The following is a 20,630-nucleotide window of genomic DNA, read 5'->3' as shown; positions in this document are numbered from 1 at the left end:
TTCTGGCCCTTCAAGCTGCACCACCCAGCAAACCCCCCAATTTAACCCTATCCTAACCACAGGACAATTTACAGTGGCCAATTAACCTACCAACTGGTATGTTTTTGGACTGTGGGAGGAAACCGCAGCACCAGGAGGAAACTCACGGGGGCGGGGGGGGGGGACGTGCAAACTCCTTACAGGCAGTGACGGGGAATAAACCCGGGTCGCTGGTACCAGAAAGCATTGTGCTAACACAGTGAACAGTGTGTAGAGTGCTCTGCCGGGAGTGGTGGTAGAGGCAGATACATTAGGGGCATTTAAGAAGTTCTTAGACACATGGATGGTCGAACAATGGAGGGTTATGTAGAAGGGAGGGTTTAGGTTGATTTTAGAGTAGTTTAAAAAGTCTGCACAACATAAGCTGTGGGGTGTTCTATGTTCTATTCGGAGAATGGTAGATGCCTAGTGTATACAGCCAAGGGAAGTAGATACAACAAGACCTTTCATGAGCATTTTAACAAACACGTGAATAGGCAGGTACTAAGGAATAGAGACCATGTACAAATAGGTAGGAATAATTGGCATAGTGGTCGATGCAGATATGATGAGACAACAGGTCTATTCCTGTGCTATATATTTCTAAGTTCTGATTTTAGTTTTTTTTAATTAATCAATTGGCGGGAACTCCTAGCTTTGATGTGAAATACTCTTCCTTTCTATTGACAGGTCCTCCATTTCTGTGTTGGCTTTGGTGCTTTCCTCAGCCCCATGATCGCAGACCCTTTCCTCTCTGAAACAAACTGTATGCAGAACAACCTCACTGCAAATGGGACCTCGGCTGACCTGGCGCACATTCGAAATTCCTTGCTATCTCACCATCTGATGAATCAGAGCAACGTTGTTCTGGCAACCAGTAGGCATTTCGTCTCAAACGTGTCCTATGCATTTTGGATCATGGCACTGATCAATGTAAGTGAGATGTGTAGTAAGGCAGTTATAATAATTATATATTAAGTAAGGTATGATTTACGAGTTTAAGAACATTTGAACTTGGTGCAATGGCCCATCGAGCTTATTTGCTGGTTGGAGTCTTAAGGTCTCACCTCCCCAAACTTCTCCTCTTTCTCCACTCATACCTGCCTCCACAACCATGTGGTGTCATGAATGAGGTAAGAAAAAAAAAAAAAAAAAAAAAGTTCTGATCAATAGGTAGGAATGATAATCTGGAAAATTCCTCCCCATCCTCCTCAGGCCATCCAAACCTGACCAGGTCATCCCACACAATAATATACACAAGAGTTTCTGCAGATGCTGGAAATCTAGAGTAACTCTCACAAAATGCTAGAGGAACTCAGCAGGGCAGGCAGTAATTATGGAGGGGAATAAACAATTGATGTTTTTGGGCCGAGAAGTGTCTTAATTCCAGGTCATCCCACAGACTCCAAGTCCTTCCTTAACTCTGCCATCTCTGTGCCTGCAATGAACTGATGCATCTTCCTCTTGAAGCCATTGTGACACTCCTCCGGGTGCTCCAGTTTCCCTTCTAATTCTAAAGACCTCTGGTTAAGGGTGTTGGCCCCTGACGCATGAACACACTTGGGGACTGCCCCCAGCACAATCTTCAGACTGTGTTGGTTGTCCACACAAACTGACACATTTCATGTTATGTTTTGATGTTTCGATGCACATGTGACAAATACAGCTGATTAAAGAAAAATTTATCTTAAAATCAATCAGCAAAGAGAAAGCCCTTGCAATAAATGAATATTGAATCAACCAAAACTGAAGCCAATATGTGCAGGTATATATAGTACTGTGTAAAATTCTTGGGCACCTATACGTAGCTGGATCATGGAGCGGAGAGCAAGTTTGTAAATCTGGCAAGAGCAAAGGATGTTAGGAATGGAGTGGTGTGGGACAGGTGGCAAAGAGTGCCAGAGATGGAGTGGGTGCAGATACACCCAGCCCTGAGCCACCAGACAAGGTCATTTGATTCCAAACAATTGGTTTATTATTAATTAGAGAATGTCTCTCTGGTGCTTCCCATGCCCTCCTTTCTCCCTTCCCCTTTTCCCAACCATTATTCCCCTCTCCCTGCCCTTTTCCCATTCTCAGTCCACAGTAAAGACCCATATCAAAATCAAGTTTATCAGCGCTCACGTTTGTCATGAAATTTGCTATTTTTTTCATGTTTATATGAGATGAAAGGGTTAATGGGTGTGGAGAATTTGGTTCTGGGTCTGCACTGACTGGAGTTTAGAAGAATGATGGAGTATCTCACTGAACCCTGTTGAATATTGAAAGATCTAGATAGAATGGATGTGGAGAGGATGTCTTCTATAGTGGGGGAGTCTAGGACCAGAAGGCACTGCATCAGGATAGAAGGACGTCCCTTTAGAACAGAGATGAGGAGAAATTTATTTAGCCAAAGGGCGGTGAATCTGTGGAATCCATTGCCACAAACAGCTGTGGAGGTAAAGTCATTAGGTATCTTTAAAGAAGAGATTGATAGGCACTCAAAAGCCAAATGATGCAAGAAGATGGAGTTAACAGTTTAGCAGTGGCTTTAATTTTTGTTTGTGCACGCAATGGAGATATTACCGGTGAGGCCAACGTTCATTTCCCATCCTTCATTAAATGTAAGAGTGTGTAATATTAGAGTAAATGACTCTGCCAGCTCTACATTCAACTATAGAGCAGGCTGGGTAAGGACAGTAAAACTCCTTTCAGCATTGGCAAACTGGGCATTCTTTTGTTTAATGCCAATCCACCATTGCTAATTTTTGTTTACTAACAGATATATTAAATTACTTGAATTTGTATTCAGCAGTACAGGGGCAACACTGAAATACACGCCTCCAGGCCACAATAGCATTTTATTGGCAAATTGGTTCACATGCTTAAGGAGCCAAATGGCCTAGTCCTATCTAAGTTACTACACACTCCCCAGAGTAATAAATAACGGTGAAAATTGTCTCAGACTAGCACAGTAAGGAATCTTGGTGGAACTTTATTGGCAATCAAGTTAATTCTCTTAAAGTTCCCTGACTTTGGCGCATCATCATCACTGAGGCCTGACATGGTCATCCTGTCAGAAATCTCGAAGCATGTGGTCATGGTAGAACTAACAGTGCCTTGGGAAGACCAGATTGAGAAGACGGTCAAGTGTGAGAAACCCAAATACCAGGAGCTGGCAGAGCAGTGCTAGAGACGGGTGGAGAGCATGATGTGTGCTTAAAGGAGTGGGGTGTAAACACTCTGCAGAACCTACTCTCTCCTTGGTATAATGGGGGCTGCAATGAGAAGAGCCATCAGTCTGGTTGAGCAGGCCTCTAGGTGGCTGTGGGTAAGAGGTGTGACCCATGGACCACTGCTGTTGTGAGACAAGTCGGAGCCTGTGCATCCCTGGCTGGGTCGCCCAGGCGAGGGTGTCTGATGTTGAAGGACCCGAACCCTCCAATGATCACAGGTTACATCACTGATGATGTGTCCCAGCACATCCTGGGCTGGATTGCAGCATCTGTAACAAAAATCAAAAGGGAAAAATTGCATTTTTATAACACTTGCATCCTCAAGATGCTCCTGAGGATTTCATATTTTAAGTGCACTCACTGTTGGGAGGTAGTTGCTGAACTACACTAGTAGAATAAAGCCAAAAATTATAAATGTCACCTAGCTAGGTAATATAGAACTAGACATGCAGGCAACACAGAAACAGGCGATTCTGCTCTCAAAGATGTACCAAATTTGTATCATTATCCTTAGCACTTTTTTCTTGAAAGTTACTGAAGAATCTGATTCTAGTTTTCTTGAGACAGAATTCTTCTGATCAAGAAGCTCCCCGTGTAAAAATAAATAAATAAAATAGAAATTAAAAAACAAACACAAAAAAACTCCTCATTTTCCCTCTGGTACTTTGATCAGCTATCTTAAATCTGTGTCCTTTGGTTACTACCCCAACCGCCATTGTTAACAGTTTCTTCCTTGATCCAGGCATGATGTTGTAATTACCCAAAAATATTAGCGAAAGGGATCAAAGCATTCTTTGTATTTGTTTTTTTAGTATTTTAATACTGAGTGTAGCCCAACAATGAATGAAAATGCTTGAAGAACTATCCTGGATACTATTGTTCAAAAATGGATTGTGTTGTTACTGCTTCATTTGCCAAGGTACACTGTAACCTCAACTGAAAGCAGTTAGTTTCTTTCATCATCGGATGTTCACCCATCCTGCTTGCTGTCCAACTTTGGCATTATTTTTATTTCTTTAAGAATTCAGCATGGTAACAGGCCCTTCTGGCCCAACGTCTGGTTACAAAAACACCTTGATTTCAAAATTCCTGCCTTTGTTTTCATTTCCACCAGAACCTGGCCTCGACCTACAGTATCTCCAAAATTTCCAACCCCATAACTCGTCAGGTCTAATCATCCCTTATATAATCTCACCTTCACTGACAGCCATTAGCTGCCCTGGTCTGAGCTATGGGATTCACTCAGTAAATCTCACCACCCATTTTTTTTTTTTTTTTTTAAAAAGGTACTCTTTCAAACCTTACCCCTTTTGATCATTTGACCTCAGATCTCAGACACCTTGGGAAGATGTGCAATGGCAGCTCTCTTCAGAAATAGTAGCATTAGGGAGCTACTTAGCCCTCCTTCGTCACTCACCAAGTTCATGAATCTCCCCTACCATTTTATTTCTTTAAACGTGTTTGCCTCCTTTGTATCTTTCAACATCACCTCTTTTTGGTCACTCCTCCTCCACATTTTCAGATCCTTCCTTTCATTTCTCCCAGCCTTTCTACAGTACTGTGCAAAAGTCTCAGGTATGTGTGTGTGTGTATATGTATGTGTGTGTGTATATATGTGTATATGTATGTGTATATATATATATATATATATATATATATATATATATATATTTCAGAGCCTTAGACTTTTGCACAGTACTACATTTGTTAATGTGGATCAGGGAGTGAGTTTGTAAATCTGGCAGGAGTAAAGGATGTTGTAAATCGGGAGGGTGGCACATAATGGAAGGGGTGATAGGGAAGGAGGGCGGGTGCCGGGAGGAGTTGATGTGGGTGCAGACACACCTAGCCCTGAGACACCAGGCAAAGTCATTTGGTTCCAAACAATTGGTTTATTGACCATTACAGGATGTCTCTCTGGTGCTCCCCTCTTCCTTCCCCTTTTCCCAACCACGATTCCCCCTCTCCCTGCCCCCTTCCCACTCTCAGTCCACAATAGAGACCCATATCAGAATCAGGGTTATCACTACAGTACTCATATGTCATGAAGTTTTTTTTTGAAACAGCAGTACAGTACAATATATATATATATATATATAAAATTACAACAATGTTGTGCAAAAGTATAAAGTGCTAATATATATATGAGACTTCTGCACAGTGCTGTATATTTGCTTGAAACTTGCATACTGGAAAAATTCAGCAAATCCGGCAGCATCTGTGGAAAAGGAAATAGTCAATACTTCAAGCCAATGCATCAGAATTGGCTTGGTGAGAAAATGAGGATGTTTGAAGTGATGAGGGGGAAAAGACAGAGAGAACAGAGAGGCGGTGTGTGATGGGATGAAAATTGTCCCAGCAGAACAAATGGTATTGTTGTCTAACTGAGAGTGGTTGTCAACTGGCTGGGGGAGAATAAATTGAGGGAGATGAATGACACCAATAGGGAGAAGGAAGAGCAAGATTGGAACTGTGAAGTCAGCTGCTGGAATAAAGAGGAATGCTGGAAATATTCAACAGTACAGAGAGAACAACTGGGAAACAAATACATTCTTCCAGGGGTGAAAACCTAGTGAAAATATTTGACAAAATTGAGCCGCACTACAGGCTGGTTTATATTACTGAAGTATTTCTACTTGAATTGTGAAAAATCATTGTGTTCTAATTGAGTCCACTATATTGGGCATTTAAATGTGGTTTAGTTTATGAAAACAATGTTGCTAACTACTTTGTATTGCCACATCAGCATAAATTATTTGGGTTTGTTGATCTAATCTTGGTTTACTCTTTAACCTATTCAGATAGTCTCCAAAGTACACATAAACCTATGCAAATCAAGGCCTTATTTAGAATGATCATATCTCCGATGTATCTGTTGCTTATAGAAAGATGAGTACTGATTTGCATAGGTATTATGAAGAAATTGTCTGTAACAGGATCTTTGATTGGGTATCTGTCCAATGGATAACATTAGGAAGTTGCAAGAGTGTTCACCTTGCAAAACAGTGTTTCTTTTAGGACTTTCTTTTAGTAATAGCTCTAGTGAAAATTTTGGGTAGATGGAGCTCGTCAGCCTGGGAAGGCAGTCCATCTAAGAGAGGGAAACTCTGATTTCAAACCTCTGTCGCCTTGTGGCCATACCCACTCATGGGGAAAGGCTTCGGGAGTAAACCCTGAGGACAAATCCGGAACTGGAGTCCCTAAGGCAGTCCGATGTTGCCTTCATCCTCATTCTGGCAACTCCTGCGACGACACTGGTGCCAAGCTGTATCGGCCCTTGCCCTTCCCTTGGACAACATCAGTGTCGTGGAGAGGAGAGTCTTGCTGCATGGGCAACTCCCGGTCTTCTATACAACCTTGCCCAGGCCTGCGCCATGGAGAGGACACTCCAGCGTCGCCTCACCATGACGGCACAACACAGAAAGCAGTAGTTATAAGCCTGCACTTGATTGGTGTAGAGCAAGGCGCCAGGGGTTGCTTTCGACGGAGGGAGAGACCATCGCGTCTCACTGGACAGCTATCACCCTCCTCAAGCTGGGCATCCCCCAGCCAATTAGGTGCTGTCCCGCCACAGTTCACCCGCTCCTCTGGGTGCGTGGGGCTTAGGGGTACAAGTAGCCCGATCTGCGGACTGTAAACGCTGCACTAGGCACAAGAAGATGACAAAGAAAGAAGCCAGCACTCAGACTAGGATGCAGGAATATATGGACCATCACCACTGGTATATCAGATGAGCTTCGGGAGATCAGTGACATACGCAAGACAGCAGTGATTAACAATGAACTGTCGAGACTCCAAGTGGACATCGCAATGCTCCAAGAGACATGTCTCGCAGAATCGGGAACCCTACGTGAGAGAGACTATACCTTCTTCTGGCAGGGGAAGGGCTCAGACGAGACCAGAGAGCATGGTGTCGGCTTTGCCATGAAGAACTCACTGCTGAAAATGGTAGAGCCTAGCGAGAAAGGGATGGAGCAGATTTTCTCACTTCGACTCCACACATCCGACGGTCCTGTCAACCTTGTCAGTGTCTATGCCCCAAGCCTCTACTCTACGCAAGATGCAAAGGACGAGTTCCACGACCAGCTGTCAATGATGATACAGAAGATCCCAAGTCAGGAACAGTTGCTGCTACTTGGCAACTTCAATGCCAGAGTGGGGGCCGACCATGACTCCTGGCCAAGTTGCCTGGGGCGGTATGGGATTGGCAGCATGAATGACAGTGGACAATGACTGCTCGAGCTTTGCATGTTCCATGAATTGTGTGTCACCAACACCTACTTCCAGACCAAAGCTCAGCACAAGGTGTCTTGGTGGCATCCCCACTCCAAACACTGGTACCAGCTAGACCTGGTAATCACAAGATGCTGTCACCTGAGAAACGTGCTCATGACTCGCTCCTTTCAGAGTGCCAACTGTGATACGGATCAGTCTCTGGTTTGCTGCAAGATCAGACTTTGGCCAAAGAAGATGCACTACGCCAAGCCTCCAGGCAAGCAGCGCATCGATGCCAGTAAGACACAACACCCAGACAAAGCTGCGGAGTTCATCAAGTCACTGGACGATGCTCTCCTTGCAGACTCACCAGAAGGAGATGCTCAACAGAGATGGGACTCTTTCAGGGACACTCTCTCAAGCCCTTCGGGAAGAAACTGGGCAAGACAAAGGACTGGTTTGTAGGGAGCTCAAGTAAGCTCACCGCTGTCATCAAGGTAAAGCGTGTTGCACTACTGGAGCACAAACGCCACTCCGCCCAGGCAACACTGCAAGCGCTAAGGACAGCAAGAAGCAAGGCCCAAGAAACAGCCAGACACTGTGCAAATGACTACTGGCTACAACTATGCGAAAGCATTCAGTCATCATTTGACACAGGCCAACCCGGCCCCATTAAAAACCGTAACAGGCGATACCATCTATGACAAAGACAAGTGGATGGAGAGATGGGTGGAGCATTACGCTGAACTCTTCTCCAGAGAAAACAGCATCTCGGACAGTGTGCTAGACGCCGTGGAATGCCTGCCTGCCTGTCACGGAGGAACTGGATGCATTGCCGACTGCCAAAGAGCTGAGTACAGGCATCGACAGCCCGCCCACTGGGAAGGCACCAGGATTGGATGGCATTCCACCAGAGGCCATTAAATGCGCAAAGGGCATCCTGCTAAACCACCTGCATGAACTACTGCACCAGTGCTGGATAGAGGGAGCAGTGCCGCAAGACATAAGAGACTACAACATTGTCACCATATATAAGAACAAAGGGGACAGAGGTGACAGTAACAACTTCAGGGGAATCTCCTTGTTGAGCATCGTAGGGAAGGTCTTCACCCGGGTGGTCCCGGACAGACTGCAGAAAATAGCTGAAAGGGTATATCCCAAGTCTCAGTGCGGTTTCAGGTCAGAACGCTCTACAATCAACATGATCTTCTCCCTTCGACAGCTACAAGGGAAATGCAGAGAGCAAAGACAACAACTCTACGTCACTTTCATTGACCTTACGAAGGCCTTTGAACTTGTGAGCAGAGCCGGGCTGTTGAAAATCCTCGTCAGGATTGGTTGTCCCCCGACGCTCCTCAGGATAGTTCAGTCATTCCACACAGACATGAAGGGTGTCGTTCAGTTTGACGGCTCTTCTTCAGAGGCTTTCAGCATCTGCAGCGGTGTGAAGCAGGGCTGTGTGCTTGCCTGCACCCTGTTTGGCATCTTCTTCGCAGTCATGCTGAAGCACGCCTTTGGAACATCAACTGATGGTGTCTACCTCCACACCAGATCAGACGGGAGGCTGTTCAGTCTGTCCCGGCTGAGGGCGAAAACCAAGGTTCATGAAGTACTCATCAGGGACATGTTGTTTGCAGACGATGGCACTGGCAACACACTCTGAAGAGCAACTGCAATGCCTCATGGACAGCTTCTCGAGAGCCTGCCAGGACTTCAGCTTGACCATCAGCCTGAAGAAGACCAACATTTTGGGCCAAGGCATTGAGCACCCCCCTGCCATTACCACCAACAACTACGAGCTGGAGGTAGTTCACGAGTTTGCATACCTTGGCTCCACCATCACGGACAGTCTCTCCCTAGACCCCGAGATCAACAGACGGATCGGATGAGCGGCCTCAATAATCACCAGGCTGACAAAGAGTCTGGGAGAACAGAAAGCTGATGACGTACACCAAGGTTGCAGTCTACAGGGCCTGCGTCCTCAGCACACTGCTTTACGGCAGCGAGACCTGGAGCCTCTACTACAGACAAGAGTGGTGTCTCACCTTCACAGCCTGATATGCATCCTGGACATCAAGTGGGTTGACCAAATCACCAACAATGAAGTCCTGGCCCGTAGCCAGATACCCAGCCTCTTCACCCTGCTCCAACAACGCCATCTCCGCTGGCTGGGCCACGTGCACCGCATGTCAGACAGGAGGATCCCGAAAGACCTGCTGTACGGGGAACTGGCCTCTGGCAAGAGAGCACAAGGGCAGCCCCATCTTTGTTTCAAAGATGTCTGCAAGAGAGACATGAAGTCACTGAACATGAACGTCGAGAGGTGGGAGGACATTGCAAGCGATCGCTCTCACTGAAGTCTGGAACTACGCAGAGGTCTAAAAAGAGGAGAAGAGAAGCTGAGGCTTGCTGCTGAAGAAAAGTGCACTCGCCGAAAAATCAGCACCAAGACAACACTGGAGGACAGCGCCTTCAAGTGCAGTTGCTGCAGCCGAGACTGTCACTCCCATGTGGGCCTCTACAGCCACAACAGACGTTGCTCTAACGCAGACTGAAGCAAGACTTTCCAGGCGCAGATCCATGGTCTCGCAAAACTAACATGCCACCTACAGAGAGAACAACAGGGTTAATGCCAGAACTGCTCTGACACAAGGGATGGTTATGTGAAATTAGCACCATGGGATCACATACAGCACAGAAACAGGACCTTTGGTCCACTTTGTGCCGACTATCAGGTACCCATCTGTATTATCCAATTAACCAGTCCACAGCCCACTATGCCTTTGTGACCAAAATTGTTCAAAGTCAAATTTATAATCAAAGTATGTATGTGTCACAATTTAATACTTTGAGATTCATTTTCTCGCAGGCATTTACAGGAAAATAAATACAATAAAATTTATGAAAATCTCTATATAAGAAAAGATTGACTAATAAGCAAGGTGCAAAATAGGGCAGATTGAAGAAATAAGTAAAAATAAAAGTACTGAATCTCACCAGCTGCAATGTGTCTATTGGAAGGTCTGTTCTGTTCTTTGAGCTTTATTGGACTGTGACAGAAATATGACAGTGGGAGAGATTATGAAGTTCCAGTGAAGTGGAATTTTGGCTCAATCCGTGTAGCCGAACCTAATGATCACTGAATCTGTTTCATAAAGGAGATCACATCATGATCACTGAATGCTAAATTCCAACCCACCCTTCCACAATACACGAACCCACCACCACTATCATATCATTCACCTTGTGCACAGACACTCCTGTGCTTTATGGATATACAATCAATCTATTTATATAAGCTATCTTATGTATTAATATTTGCATTTTTATCATTGTGTTCTTTATATTATTGTATATCTTGTGCTGCGTTGGACCTGAAGTAACTATTGTTTCATTCTCCTTTACGCTTGTGTACTGGAAATGACATTAAACAATCTCGAATCTTGAGTCTAAATTGAGAGAAGTTACTACAGTACCTGGAAGAACCCTTTGGGTTCCTGGATGTCATGAAGGGGAGGGGCTGAATGTCAGGTTGTCCCATCTTGTGAATGCCCCTGAGAAAGGAATGGCTGGTGGAGACACTTCAGACCATGCATCTATGTGGGTTCATTTAAAAAGTAAAGTACTATGCAAAAGCTTCATGCACAGATGTTTAGCTTGGGTGCCTCTGACTTTATTGCACAGTACAGTGGTAATTCTATGTATTGCACTGTACTGCTGTAAATAAAATTCATATTTTGTAACACACATGAGTGGCCATAAATCTGATTCTGATATGTGTCTCTATTATGGACCGAGTGTAGGAAGGAGGCAGGAAGAATGGGAATCAAGGTTGGGAAAAGGGGAAGGGAGAAGGGGAGGAGTGAGAAGGACCAGGGAGAGGTTCTGTAATGATCAATAACCCATTTGTTTGGAATCAAATGACCTTGCCTGGTGTCTCAGGGTTGGATATGTCTGCACCCACGCCACCTCCCGTCCCTGACACTCCTTCTCTGCCACCTGTCCTCCACCCTCACCAATCCCAACATCCTTTGCTCCCAGCAACACACATCAAAGTTGCTGGTGAACGCAGCAGGCCAGGCAGCATCTCTAGGAAGAGGTACAGTCGACGTTTCAGGCCGAGACCCTTCGTCAGGACTAACTGAAAGAAGAGCTAGTAAGAGATTTGAAAGTGGGAAGGGGAGGGGGAGATCCAAAATGATAGGAGAAGACAGGAGGGGGAGGGATGGAGCCAAGAGCTGGACAGGTGATTGGCAAAAGGGATATGAGAGGATCATGGGACAGGAGGCCTAGGGAGAAAGAAAAGGGGGAGGGGGGGAAAAAGCCCAGAGGACGGGCAAGGGGTATAGTCAGAGGGACAGAGGGAGAAAAAGGAGAGAGAGGAAAAAAAATTGTGTGTATATAAATAAATAACAGATGGGGTACGAGGGGAGAAGTGGGGCATTAGCGGAAGTTTGAGAAGTCAATGTTTACGAGGGGGAGGTGGGGCATTAGCAGTACGAGGGGAAGGTGGCCAGCAATTTCACCAGCAACTTTTATGTGTGTTGCTTGAAATTCCAGCATCTGCAGATTTTCTCGTGTTTGCATCCTTTGCTCCCATCAGGTTTACAAACTTGCTCTCCACTCCATATCAATGAATACAGTACTGTGCAAAAATCTTAGATATATATAGCTAAGGCCTTTGCACAGTAGTGTGACTTGTGCTTAATTCCAATCCCCTCTCATCCTGTAGTCACAGAGTCATACATCAGGGAAGCAAGCCTTTTAATTCAACTGATCCATACCAATCAGGATTCCCATCGAAGCTAAAATGTATCTTATTTTCAGGTACACATCTTCTTCATTTTAATTTCCAATGTCTTGCTAATGATTTAAAAACTATGATCTCTGGTTTTTGGACATCCACAGGAAATCGTTCTTTTGTGTAATCCTTCAAATTGTTTCATCTTCCTGAAAGCTTCTCCATCTCCTCGAGGAGAACACTTAAACTGAAATCCTTCACTTCTGCTATCTTAACATCAGGTTCATCAGTTCCAGTTCGATATCTGAGCGGTTCTCATCTCTTCCTTTTGTAGTTGGATACTTTTGATCTTCAGTCGGATCTGATTTCTCTGGCTCAGAGCAGCTCACAAAGACATTTGCAAAGGGAATTCATCAAGTTATTATAAACGAGACACCAAAGATGCTTGAAGTAAATTGGACTGAGTGGTCCTGCTTCAGTTCAAGTCCTGTGGCCTTAAACTGTCAATTTCCAATTTATATTAAATCTACTGTACTGTGCAAAAGTCTTCGACACCCTAGATTTCTTAGATGGCTTTAGAAGGTATGGGGTCGTGATCTCAACATCAGTGAGGGTGCCTGGGATTACCTGGAGAGACAGAAGCAAGCGAGACAGCCAAAGTCTGTAGAAAAACTGGCAAGTTCTCCAAGGTGCTTGGAACAACCTGCCAGCTGATTTACTTATAAAACTGCGCGACAGAGACTTGATGTAGTTTTAAAGGCAAATGTTGATTTGTCTTAGTTTTTTACTGACTTGAATAAGTCTGTAGATCCTGGAATTCCAAAGCAACACACAAAATGTAGGAGGAAATCAGCAGGTCATGCGGCATCTATAGGAAGGGGTACACAGTTGATGTTTTGGGCCAAGACCCTTCTTCATTGTTTTTTCACTGTTTACCGATCTTTATACTAATTTTTTCTGATACAGAAATGTCTCATTATTTTAGAAGGCAGCTTCATTTTACAGAAATTTTTTTGTGTGCCTAAGAGGTTTGCACAGTGAACAGTTTAAAAGTGAAGGAAGGCATAGATTGAAATGAATGTGCTACAGTGTCACTGTAGAGCAGCTAATAGCACGGCTAAATGATAAGCTGCATAGAATGATGGGTGTGTGAACAGAAAGAGGCACAAAGACAAGACATGTTAGCAGAATGGTTTCAACAAGTAAATGCTTCCAAGCTTTGCCACCTTTGCTAGTCCTGCTTTGCTGTGCAGTATCCTTCTTCACTTTAACTGAACACTGTTGCATTTTATTCCACTGAAGTCAGTGGCAAAGACCTTCAGGAGTGGACTACAATGCATACTCCTGCTTCAATGCATGTTTTAGCATCAATAGCCAAGGATGAATTTCTGCCCCATCTGTGTCTGATTATTAACATTACTGATGGATAGCGCATTAATTGTCTGTTTGAACTCAAACTTTGGCATTGATCCAACACACAGAATGACTGCTAACATCTGGCTCAATAGTCCAAATTTAGTAACATACTCAGGCTTTTCTGTTTTTTCATTAGTGGCCACTGTCCTAAGGCTGGAAGCGAGACCAATGACTCTTCTGGGGAGTCTTTGATCTGAATCAAAAGTTCATGTCATGCATATTCTAAAGATTTAAAGATAAGCTTTATTTGTCACATGTACATCAAGATATATAGTGAAATATGCTGTTTACGTCAACGACCAACACAGCCTGAGATGTGGGGCGAGTGTCACCACACTTCTGATGCTAACATTACATGCCTATAATTTACTAATCCTAAGTTTTTCATCTTTGGAATGTGTGAGGAAACCCATGCAGTCATGGGGAGAACAAATAAACTGCTTTAAAAACACAGGTGGGTATTGAACCTGATCCTACAGCTGCTGCTGTAAAACATCACGCTATCTTTTACACTACTGTGCCATCCTACTTTGAATGTTTGATTCTGAAGTGGGATGACTGAATTGGGATGTATTTTGTTAGTGCAGGCAAAGCATACAAAATTCAGACACTTCCACATGTTTATCCCCAGCTCTCAGAGAGGCCATTGCATTTGCTTTGACCTTGAGTTACTGGGATGCAGTAATGGTTGTAGTTACATTGATACCTGGTGGTTGCTTGGAAGATCTTCTCTGCTTTGTCCACTCACCTCAACAGACAGAGTTCCTGGTCTCCTCCACTGGGTGAGATGAGGTGGTAGGGGACATGAGAACACTTGCAAGGAGTCTTAATATCAAGTTCAGGTCAAGAGGAGTCTTCATTGTCACACAGGATGGTATGGTACCCTCGTGGTCAGTGTAAAGCTTTCCAGTACCAGCTGTGAGATTGGGGTTCGATTACCACTGCTGTCTGTGAGGAGTTTGTACATTCTCCCCGTGACCTTGTGGGCTTCCTTTGTCCGCTCTAGTTTCCTCCTACCTTCCAAAGTGTTAGTAAGTTGTGGGCATGTGACGTTGGCACTGGAAGTGTGCTGACACTTGCGGGCTGCCTCCAGCACATCCTCTGACTGTGCTGGTCACGAATGCAAATGATGGATTTCACTGTTTGTTTCGATGCACATATGACCAGACCAGTAGAGTTAATCATTAATCTTTAACTTCTCCACTCCAAGTTACACTGCTGAGTACAAAAGTATTGGAGACTGTGAGTGTACTCCTGGAGATTAAATCCACAGGCCACGTGGTACAACGACCTTTATTGCTGTACCCATGACATGGCTCTGCGTGATTTCCTGCCACAGTTAGAAGATGTTAGAGGTAACATGAAGTTCCGAAAGAAACCCATTGGTTCATCCTGGCTACATTATATCTATGCAATTAAATATGATGTCTCAGCTGCTCCAGGAAAAAACAAGTATATATACTCTCTTTCCAGCCAACAAGAGAGGGTTTAGAATGGGGCTTTAACACAATTTTACTGCACAGTGAAAGGACCCTTGGTCTAGTGGCTCAGTGCAGACAAAGATAAAGATTGGCTTTGCTTATCACATGTACATCAAAATATGCAGTGAAATGCCAACATAATTGGAGATGTGCTGGGTGCAGCCCACAAATGTCGCCATGCTCCCAGCACCAACATTGTATCCCCACAATTTACTAACCATAACTTGCACATCTTTGGAATGTGGGAGGAAATTGGAGCTTCTGGATGAAACCCAAGTTCAAGTTCTAGTTTAATTGTCATCCAAACTTGCATGATTGCAGCCAAACAAAACCAGCGTTACCCTGGGGCCAAGGTACAAAACACAGTACCAACAGTCACACACAGCACAAGTCACATACACGATATCTGTAAAATGCAGTCACATCAGAAACAAGTCCGAGACCCTGAGTCCGTAAATATTGCAGCAGTCTGCAATCCGCATTACCATGTGGTCATGGGAAGAACGTACAAATTCTTTACGGTCCACAGTGGGTATCGAAACACATTCTTACAGCTGCTGCCATAAAGAGTGACGCAAACTGCTATGTTACCAAGATATTTCTTGTACTGTTGACCAGGTGTGTTAATTCTGTTATTTCCTCCTCCAATCCATTGACTTGTTTCTCACTCTGCAGTTACCCGTGCCTGTGGCCGTGCTTTTCCTGATGTGCAAACAGGGATTCAGGGGCTGCTGTAGCAAGAAAAATGCACCCCTCTTGCCAGCCGAGGAACTGCCCTCAGACCTGCAGATGGACAGATTATCAACAAGGCAAGAGATGACGTTAAATGCCAAAGGTAGGTGCAGCGTAGCCATGGACACAATAAACACTGTTAGCTTTGAGTGCATGTATATATGTCATCTCACGTGGATGTTGGGTTGTTGGGCTTCTGACTCGGGCGATGCCCTGGTTATCACCAATTAACTGAGCTCTGACAACTTGCACTAGTTTCTCAATCAACCTTTATTTACTTGTGCAGAAGAACAACATGTCCTCTGTCACTAAACTATCCTGAAGTTTGAACAAAGAAATCCCAATTTTATACATAAATTGACTAGTTGTGTACCTAAGTTGATCCAATAGAAACTTTGTGCACCTCTGAATCCTGTCATTTGCATATTTAAGTACCAATCATACATATTTCAGCAGATAACCAATTGAATCCGTTGTTAGTTAATAATTGGTAAAATAACTGTCCACTAGTAAGTGTTGCCCTAGAATTCTTCATTTGCATCTTTATCTTGTTTTGGCATGCTTGGTGACCTTGGCTCCCAGGCTTGAACAGAAAGGCTGTACAGGAGTTTGGCTTTCAAGAGCCACGTTCAACCCGGGTGACTGGGCTATGTGTGCACACCATCCCTGTCAGCTTATCCTCATAATTGTTGCCTTAGTGAGCTTTCAAGCAGAGAAAGGCTGTACAAATTGTCCCCGTTCTGTTTGGGTTAGCACACCATTTTAACCCTTGCTTTACTGCAGTTTCCACAACCGACTGCAGAGATGTTGGAACTCTGAATGCCATTCTCACTTTAGCTGGGTGAGATGTTTCGCTAAGTACCCTTGCCAGACCTCTTGGGCACAGGTTGAAGACTACATCGCACAGGAGACTATTATCAGTTGTCATCACCAATCTCTCAGCTCACAGACCATCTGGTACCCTGTGCTCCTTTGTAGCTGTTAGACACGAGAGATTCTGCAGATGCTGGAAATCAAGAACAACACACACAAAATGCTGGAGTGACTCAGCAACCATATAAAAGGTCTTGGCCCGAAACGTTGACTGTTCCCCTCCATAGGTGCTGACTGACCTGCTGAGTTCCTCTAGCATTTTGTGTGTGTGTTGCCCTTTGTAAATGCTGCTCTGCACTAACTGGCTGCTGCATTTGGAAGATACTGCACTTCCAAAATGTAGGGGTGGGGGGGCAGGTAAGGACTTAAAGTGGTAGAGAAGCTCAGCAGAGCAGGCAATGTCTGTGGAAGGAGAAATACTTAATGTTTCAGATGAAGGACCTTTCATCAGATCTCAAAAGAAGTCATTGGCTTTGGGGCTTTCCTGGCCCGTGCTGGTTTGGAGGCCTGTCTGTGTGTGTATGAGGGTGGGAAAGGAGTTTTGTGTGGTTCTGATGAACATTGTGGGCTTGCTATGTTGGTGCCAGAATGTTTGGCAACACTTGGTGGGCGGCTCCCAGCACATCATTAGGTCTATTGGTCGTTACTACAAATGACAGACTTCAATGGATGTTTCCACAAGATGCAGAACAGAATTAGGCCATTCTGCTCTGCCATTCCATCATGGCTGATTTAATATCCCCATCACCCCATTCTTCTGCCTTCTCCTCATAACCTTTGATGCCCTTACTAATCAAGAACCTATCAACCTCTGCTTTAGGTATACCAAACAACTTGGCCTCCACAGCTATCTGTGGCAATGAATTCCACAGAATCACAACCCTCTGGCTAAAGAAGGTCCTATTCATCTGTTCTAAAGAGATGTCCCTCTATTCTGAGGCTGTTACTCTCTGGTCCTAGACTCCCCCACCATAGGAAACATCCTTTCCACATCAACTCTATCTTGGACCTTCAATATTTGATGGGTTTCAGTGGGGTCTCCCCCATTCTTCTAAACTCCAGTGAGTACAGGCCCAGGGCCATCCAATGTTCTTTGTATGTTATCCCTTTCATTCCCAGGATCACCACCTCCAGACCCTCTCCAATGCCGGCACATCCTTTGTCAGATAAGGGGCCTAAAACTGCTCACAGTACTTGAACTTCCAATGTATTTATTTATTGAGATACAGAGAACAATAAGCCCTTCTGGTCAGTCAGCTCCCCCCGCCTCTGATTTTACTGTCACCTAATCACAGGACAATTTACAATGACCAATTAATCTATCAACTGGTACGTCTTTGGACTATGGGTGGATACGGGTGCACCCGGAGACAACCCACACAGTCACGGGGAGAGTGTACAAAACTCCTCACAGGCAGCGGTGGGAATTGAACCCCGGGTCGCCTGTACTGTAAACCATTGTGCTAACCACTATGCTACAAGTGATAAATGAATCTGTATAATGAATGGTACAATAATAAAACAAAATCTTTTATTGACGTGAGACAGTGAGAATTAGTTTTTAAAAAAGAATGAGGCTTGAGTGTTTGACTAGTTGCCTCATTATCAAATGGATGAAAGCTGAACGACGACCTCATTTTATTATCCCACCTAATAGTAGTAGGCAGCCATCAATCCCAGGGGATATTGAGTTTGTGCCTCTGGTGGACTGTGTCCTGTCCAGGGCACAAGCCTGGACGGGAAGATATGAAGAACCGGCTGTTCCCCATGCAGTGGGCTCCCCCTCTCCATGTCACTGATGTAGTCCAAGGGAAGGGCAAACACTGATACAGCTTGGCACCAGTGTTGTCGCAGGGGTTGCCAGAGTGAAGTTGTAAACAACATCAAACTGCCTTTGGGACCCTGGCTCTGGATTTCTTCCTCGGAGTTTACTCCCAAAGCCTTTCCCATGGATGGGTCTGGCCGCAAGGCAACGGAGGTTTAAAATCAGTTTTCCTGTGCCGCCCCCCCCCCCCCCCCCAATAGACCTCCACAGAAATAAGAACAGGAGATGTAACTGGGGATGCAAGTGCACTGCAATCTCTCCTGTACCATTATATTAAATACTCAGATGTCCCAGAGCTCTTTCAAACCCTGCCAACACCTCCTGAATGCAATGCTGGTTCCTGTCACTGCTGTGCAAGACTGCCTACAATTGAAACCTAAAAATGAGAACTTAAATACAACTGTTCATTTAGGTGACTCGGTTGTTGCCAGCAGAAGCTGTGAACCAGTCATCTATAACACACTGAGGAATTCCATTTTGTTCTTGGACACTTATTAAAATGCTTTATTAATTGGCCCATTACCAACCTAAATTATAACTCTCTATGATTTTTTTACATTAAAGTTAACCTGATTTTTGAAAAGAATTTTTGGCTGTGTAATAATATTGGAAAATAACTGTCCTCAAGTCACTAAATTTCAAGGGTACAAGAGCCATGAGGTAAATTTGCATCTCTATAAAGCCCTGGTTAGACTGCGCTTGGAATATTCTGTTGCTTTGCTATAGGAAGGATGTGGAATCCTTAGAGAGGTGCAGAGGAGATTTACTAGGATGCAGTATAGGCGAACTTGATAGAGGTGTACAAGCTGTGAAGAGGTATAGATAGAGTGGACAGCCAGAGGCATTTTCCCAGCGTGGAAATGCCTAATACGGGGCATAATTTTAAGGTGATCGGATTAAAATATAGGAGGGATGTCAGAGGTAGATTTTTTAAACAGAGGGTGGTAGGAGCATGGAAAGCACTAACGGGGTTAGTGGTAGAGGGAGCTAAATCAGACGTTTGTGAGACCCTTGTGTAGGCACAGGGATGAAAGAAAAACTTGCGGGAGCCAAGTGTTAGATTGATCTGAGAGTAGGTTAAGTAGTCGGCACAATATCATGGGCCAAAAGGGCCTGCACTGTTCTATGTTCATTAAGATCTCTGCCTTCCCCACACTTTAACCCTTTTGATATATCTAAAAGTACTGAGACTTTCTGGACCATTTACTCCTTGCTTAACACTTGTAGAGAACATGCAGTGTATTGTGCTCTGGGTTACACTGACTGGGAGCTCAGTACTGACCTCGTTCTACATATCAGAAACGGAGCATATGCACAGGAACCAAGATGAGGACTGTGCTGGTCCCACCATCACTATTCCCTAACACCCACTCCCTGATCCGCATTAACACTTCAGAACTGAAATTGCTTTATTATTGCCACATATACCAAGATACAGGGAAAAGCCTGTCATACACACAGATTAATTCATTACACAGTGTATTGAGGTAGAACCAGGTACAATAATAACAATGCAGGATAACAGAGAGAGTGCAGGTAAGCGATAAAGTGCAAGATCATAATGAGATACAGGACTGCAAAAGCCCCGGGCACATATACATAGTGAGGGTGCCTAAGGCTTTTGAACAGTATATTTGTCAATGTGGAGTGGAGAGTGGGTTCATAAATCTGGCAGCAGCAAGGGATGTTGGAAGTGGCAAAGGTGGAGCGCCACAGGAGGGGAGGTGGGACAGGTGATAGAGAAGGCGTGCCAAGGACAAAGGATGGCGCAGGTGCAGACAAACCCAGCTCTGAGACGCCAGGCAAGGTCATTAGATTCCAAACAATTGGTTTATTGATCATCACGGAATATCTCACTGGTGCATCCCACTTCCTCCCCTCTTCCTTCCCCTTTTTCCAACTGTGATTCCCTTTTCCCTGCCCCCTTCCTACTCTCAGTACACAATAGAGACCAATATCAGAATCAGGTTTATCATCACTCACGTTGGTCATAAGATTTTTTTTTTTGGGAGGGGTGGGGTAGTAGTACAGAGCAATGCCTGAAATTACTACAGAACTGAGGTGCGTGGAATGTACGTAATTCACAACCACCAGCGTTGATTTGGGGTTTCACT

General features: G+C 44.5%; 1 protein-coding gene across 2 annotated transcripts in view; it reads left to right on the top strand.

Annotated features, from left to right (window-relative positions):
* Positions 1 to 20,630, top strand: part of mfsd4aa (major facilitator superfamily domain containing 4Aa) — a 78,436-nt gene that overhangs the window by 27,030 nt on the left and 30,776 nt on the right. For both annotated transcript variants that reach the window (XM_072278742.1, XM_072278743.1), the window contains exons 3-4: positions 709 to 951; positions 15,762 to 15,921. In XM_072278742.1, coding sequence (XP_072134843.1) covers positions 709 to 951; positions 15,762 to 15,921 — 403 coding nt within the window. The remainder of the gene's footprint in view (positions 1 to 708; positions 952 to 15,761; positions 15,922 to 20,630) is intronic.

Source organism: Mobula birostris, chromosome 14 (assembly GCF_030028105.1).
Source record: "Mobula birostris isolate sMobBir1 chromosome 14, sMobBir1.hap1, whole genome shotgun sequence".
NCBI classification, from domain to species: Eukaryota; Metazoa; Chordata; class Chondrichthyes; order Myliobatiformes; family Myliobatidae; genus Mobula; species Mobula birostris.
Note: the sequence above shows the minus strand (reverse complement) of the source record. Positions and strands in the feature narration are given on the sequence as shown.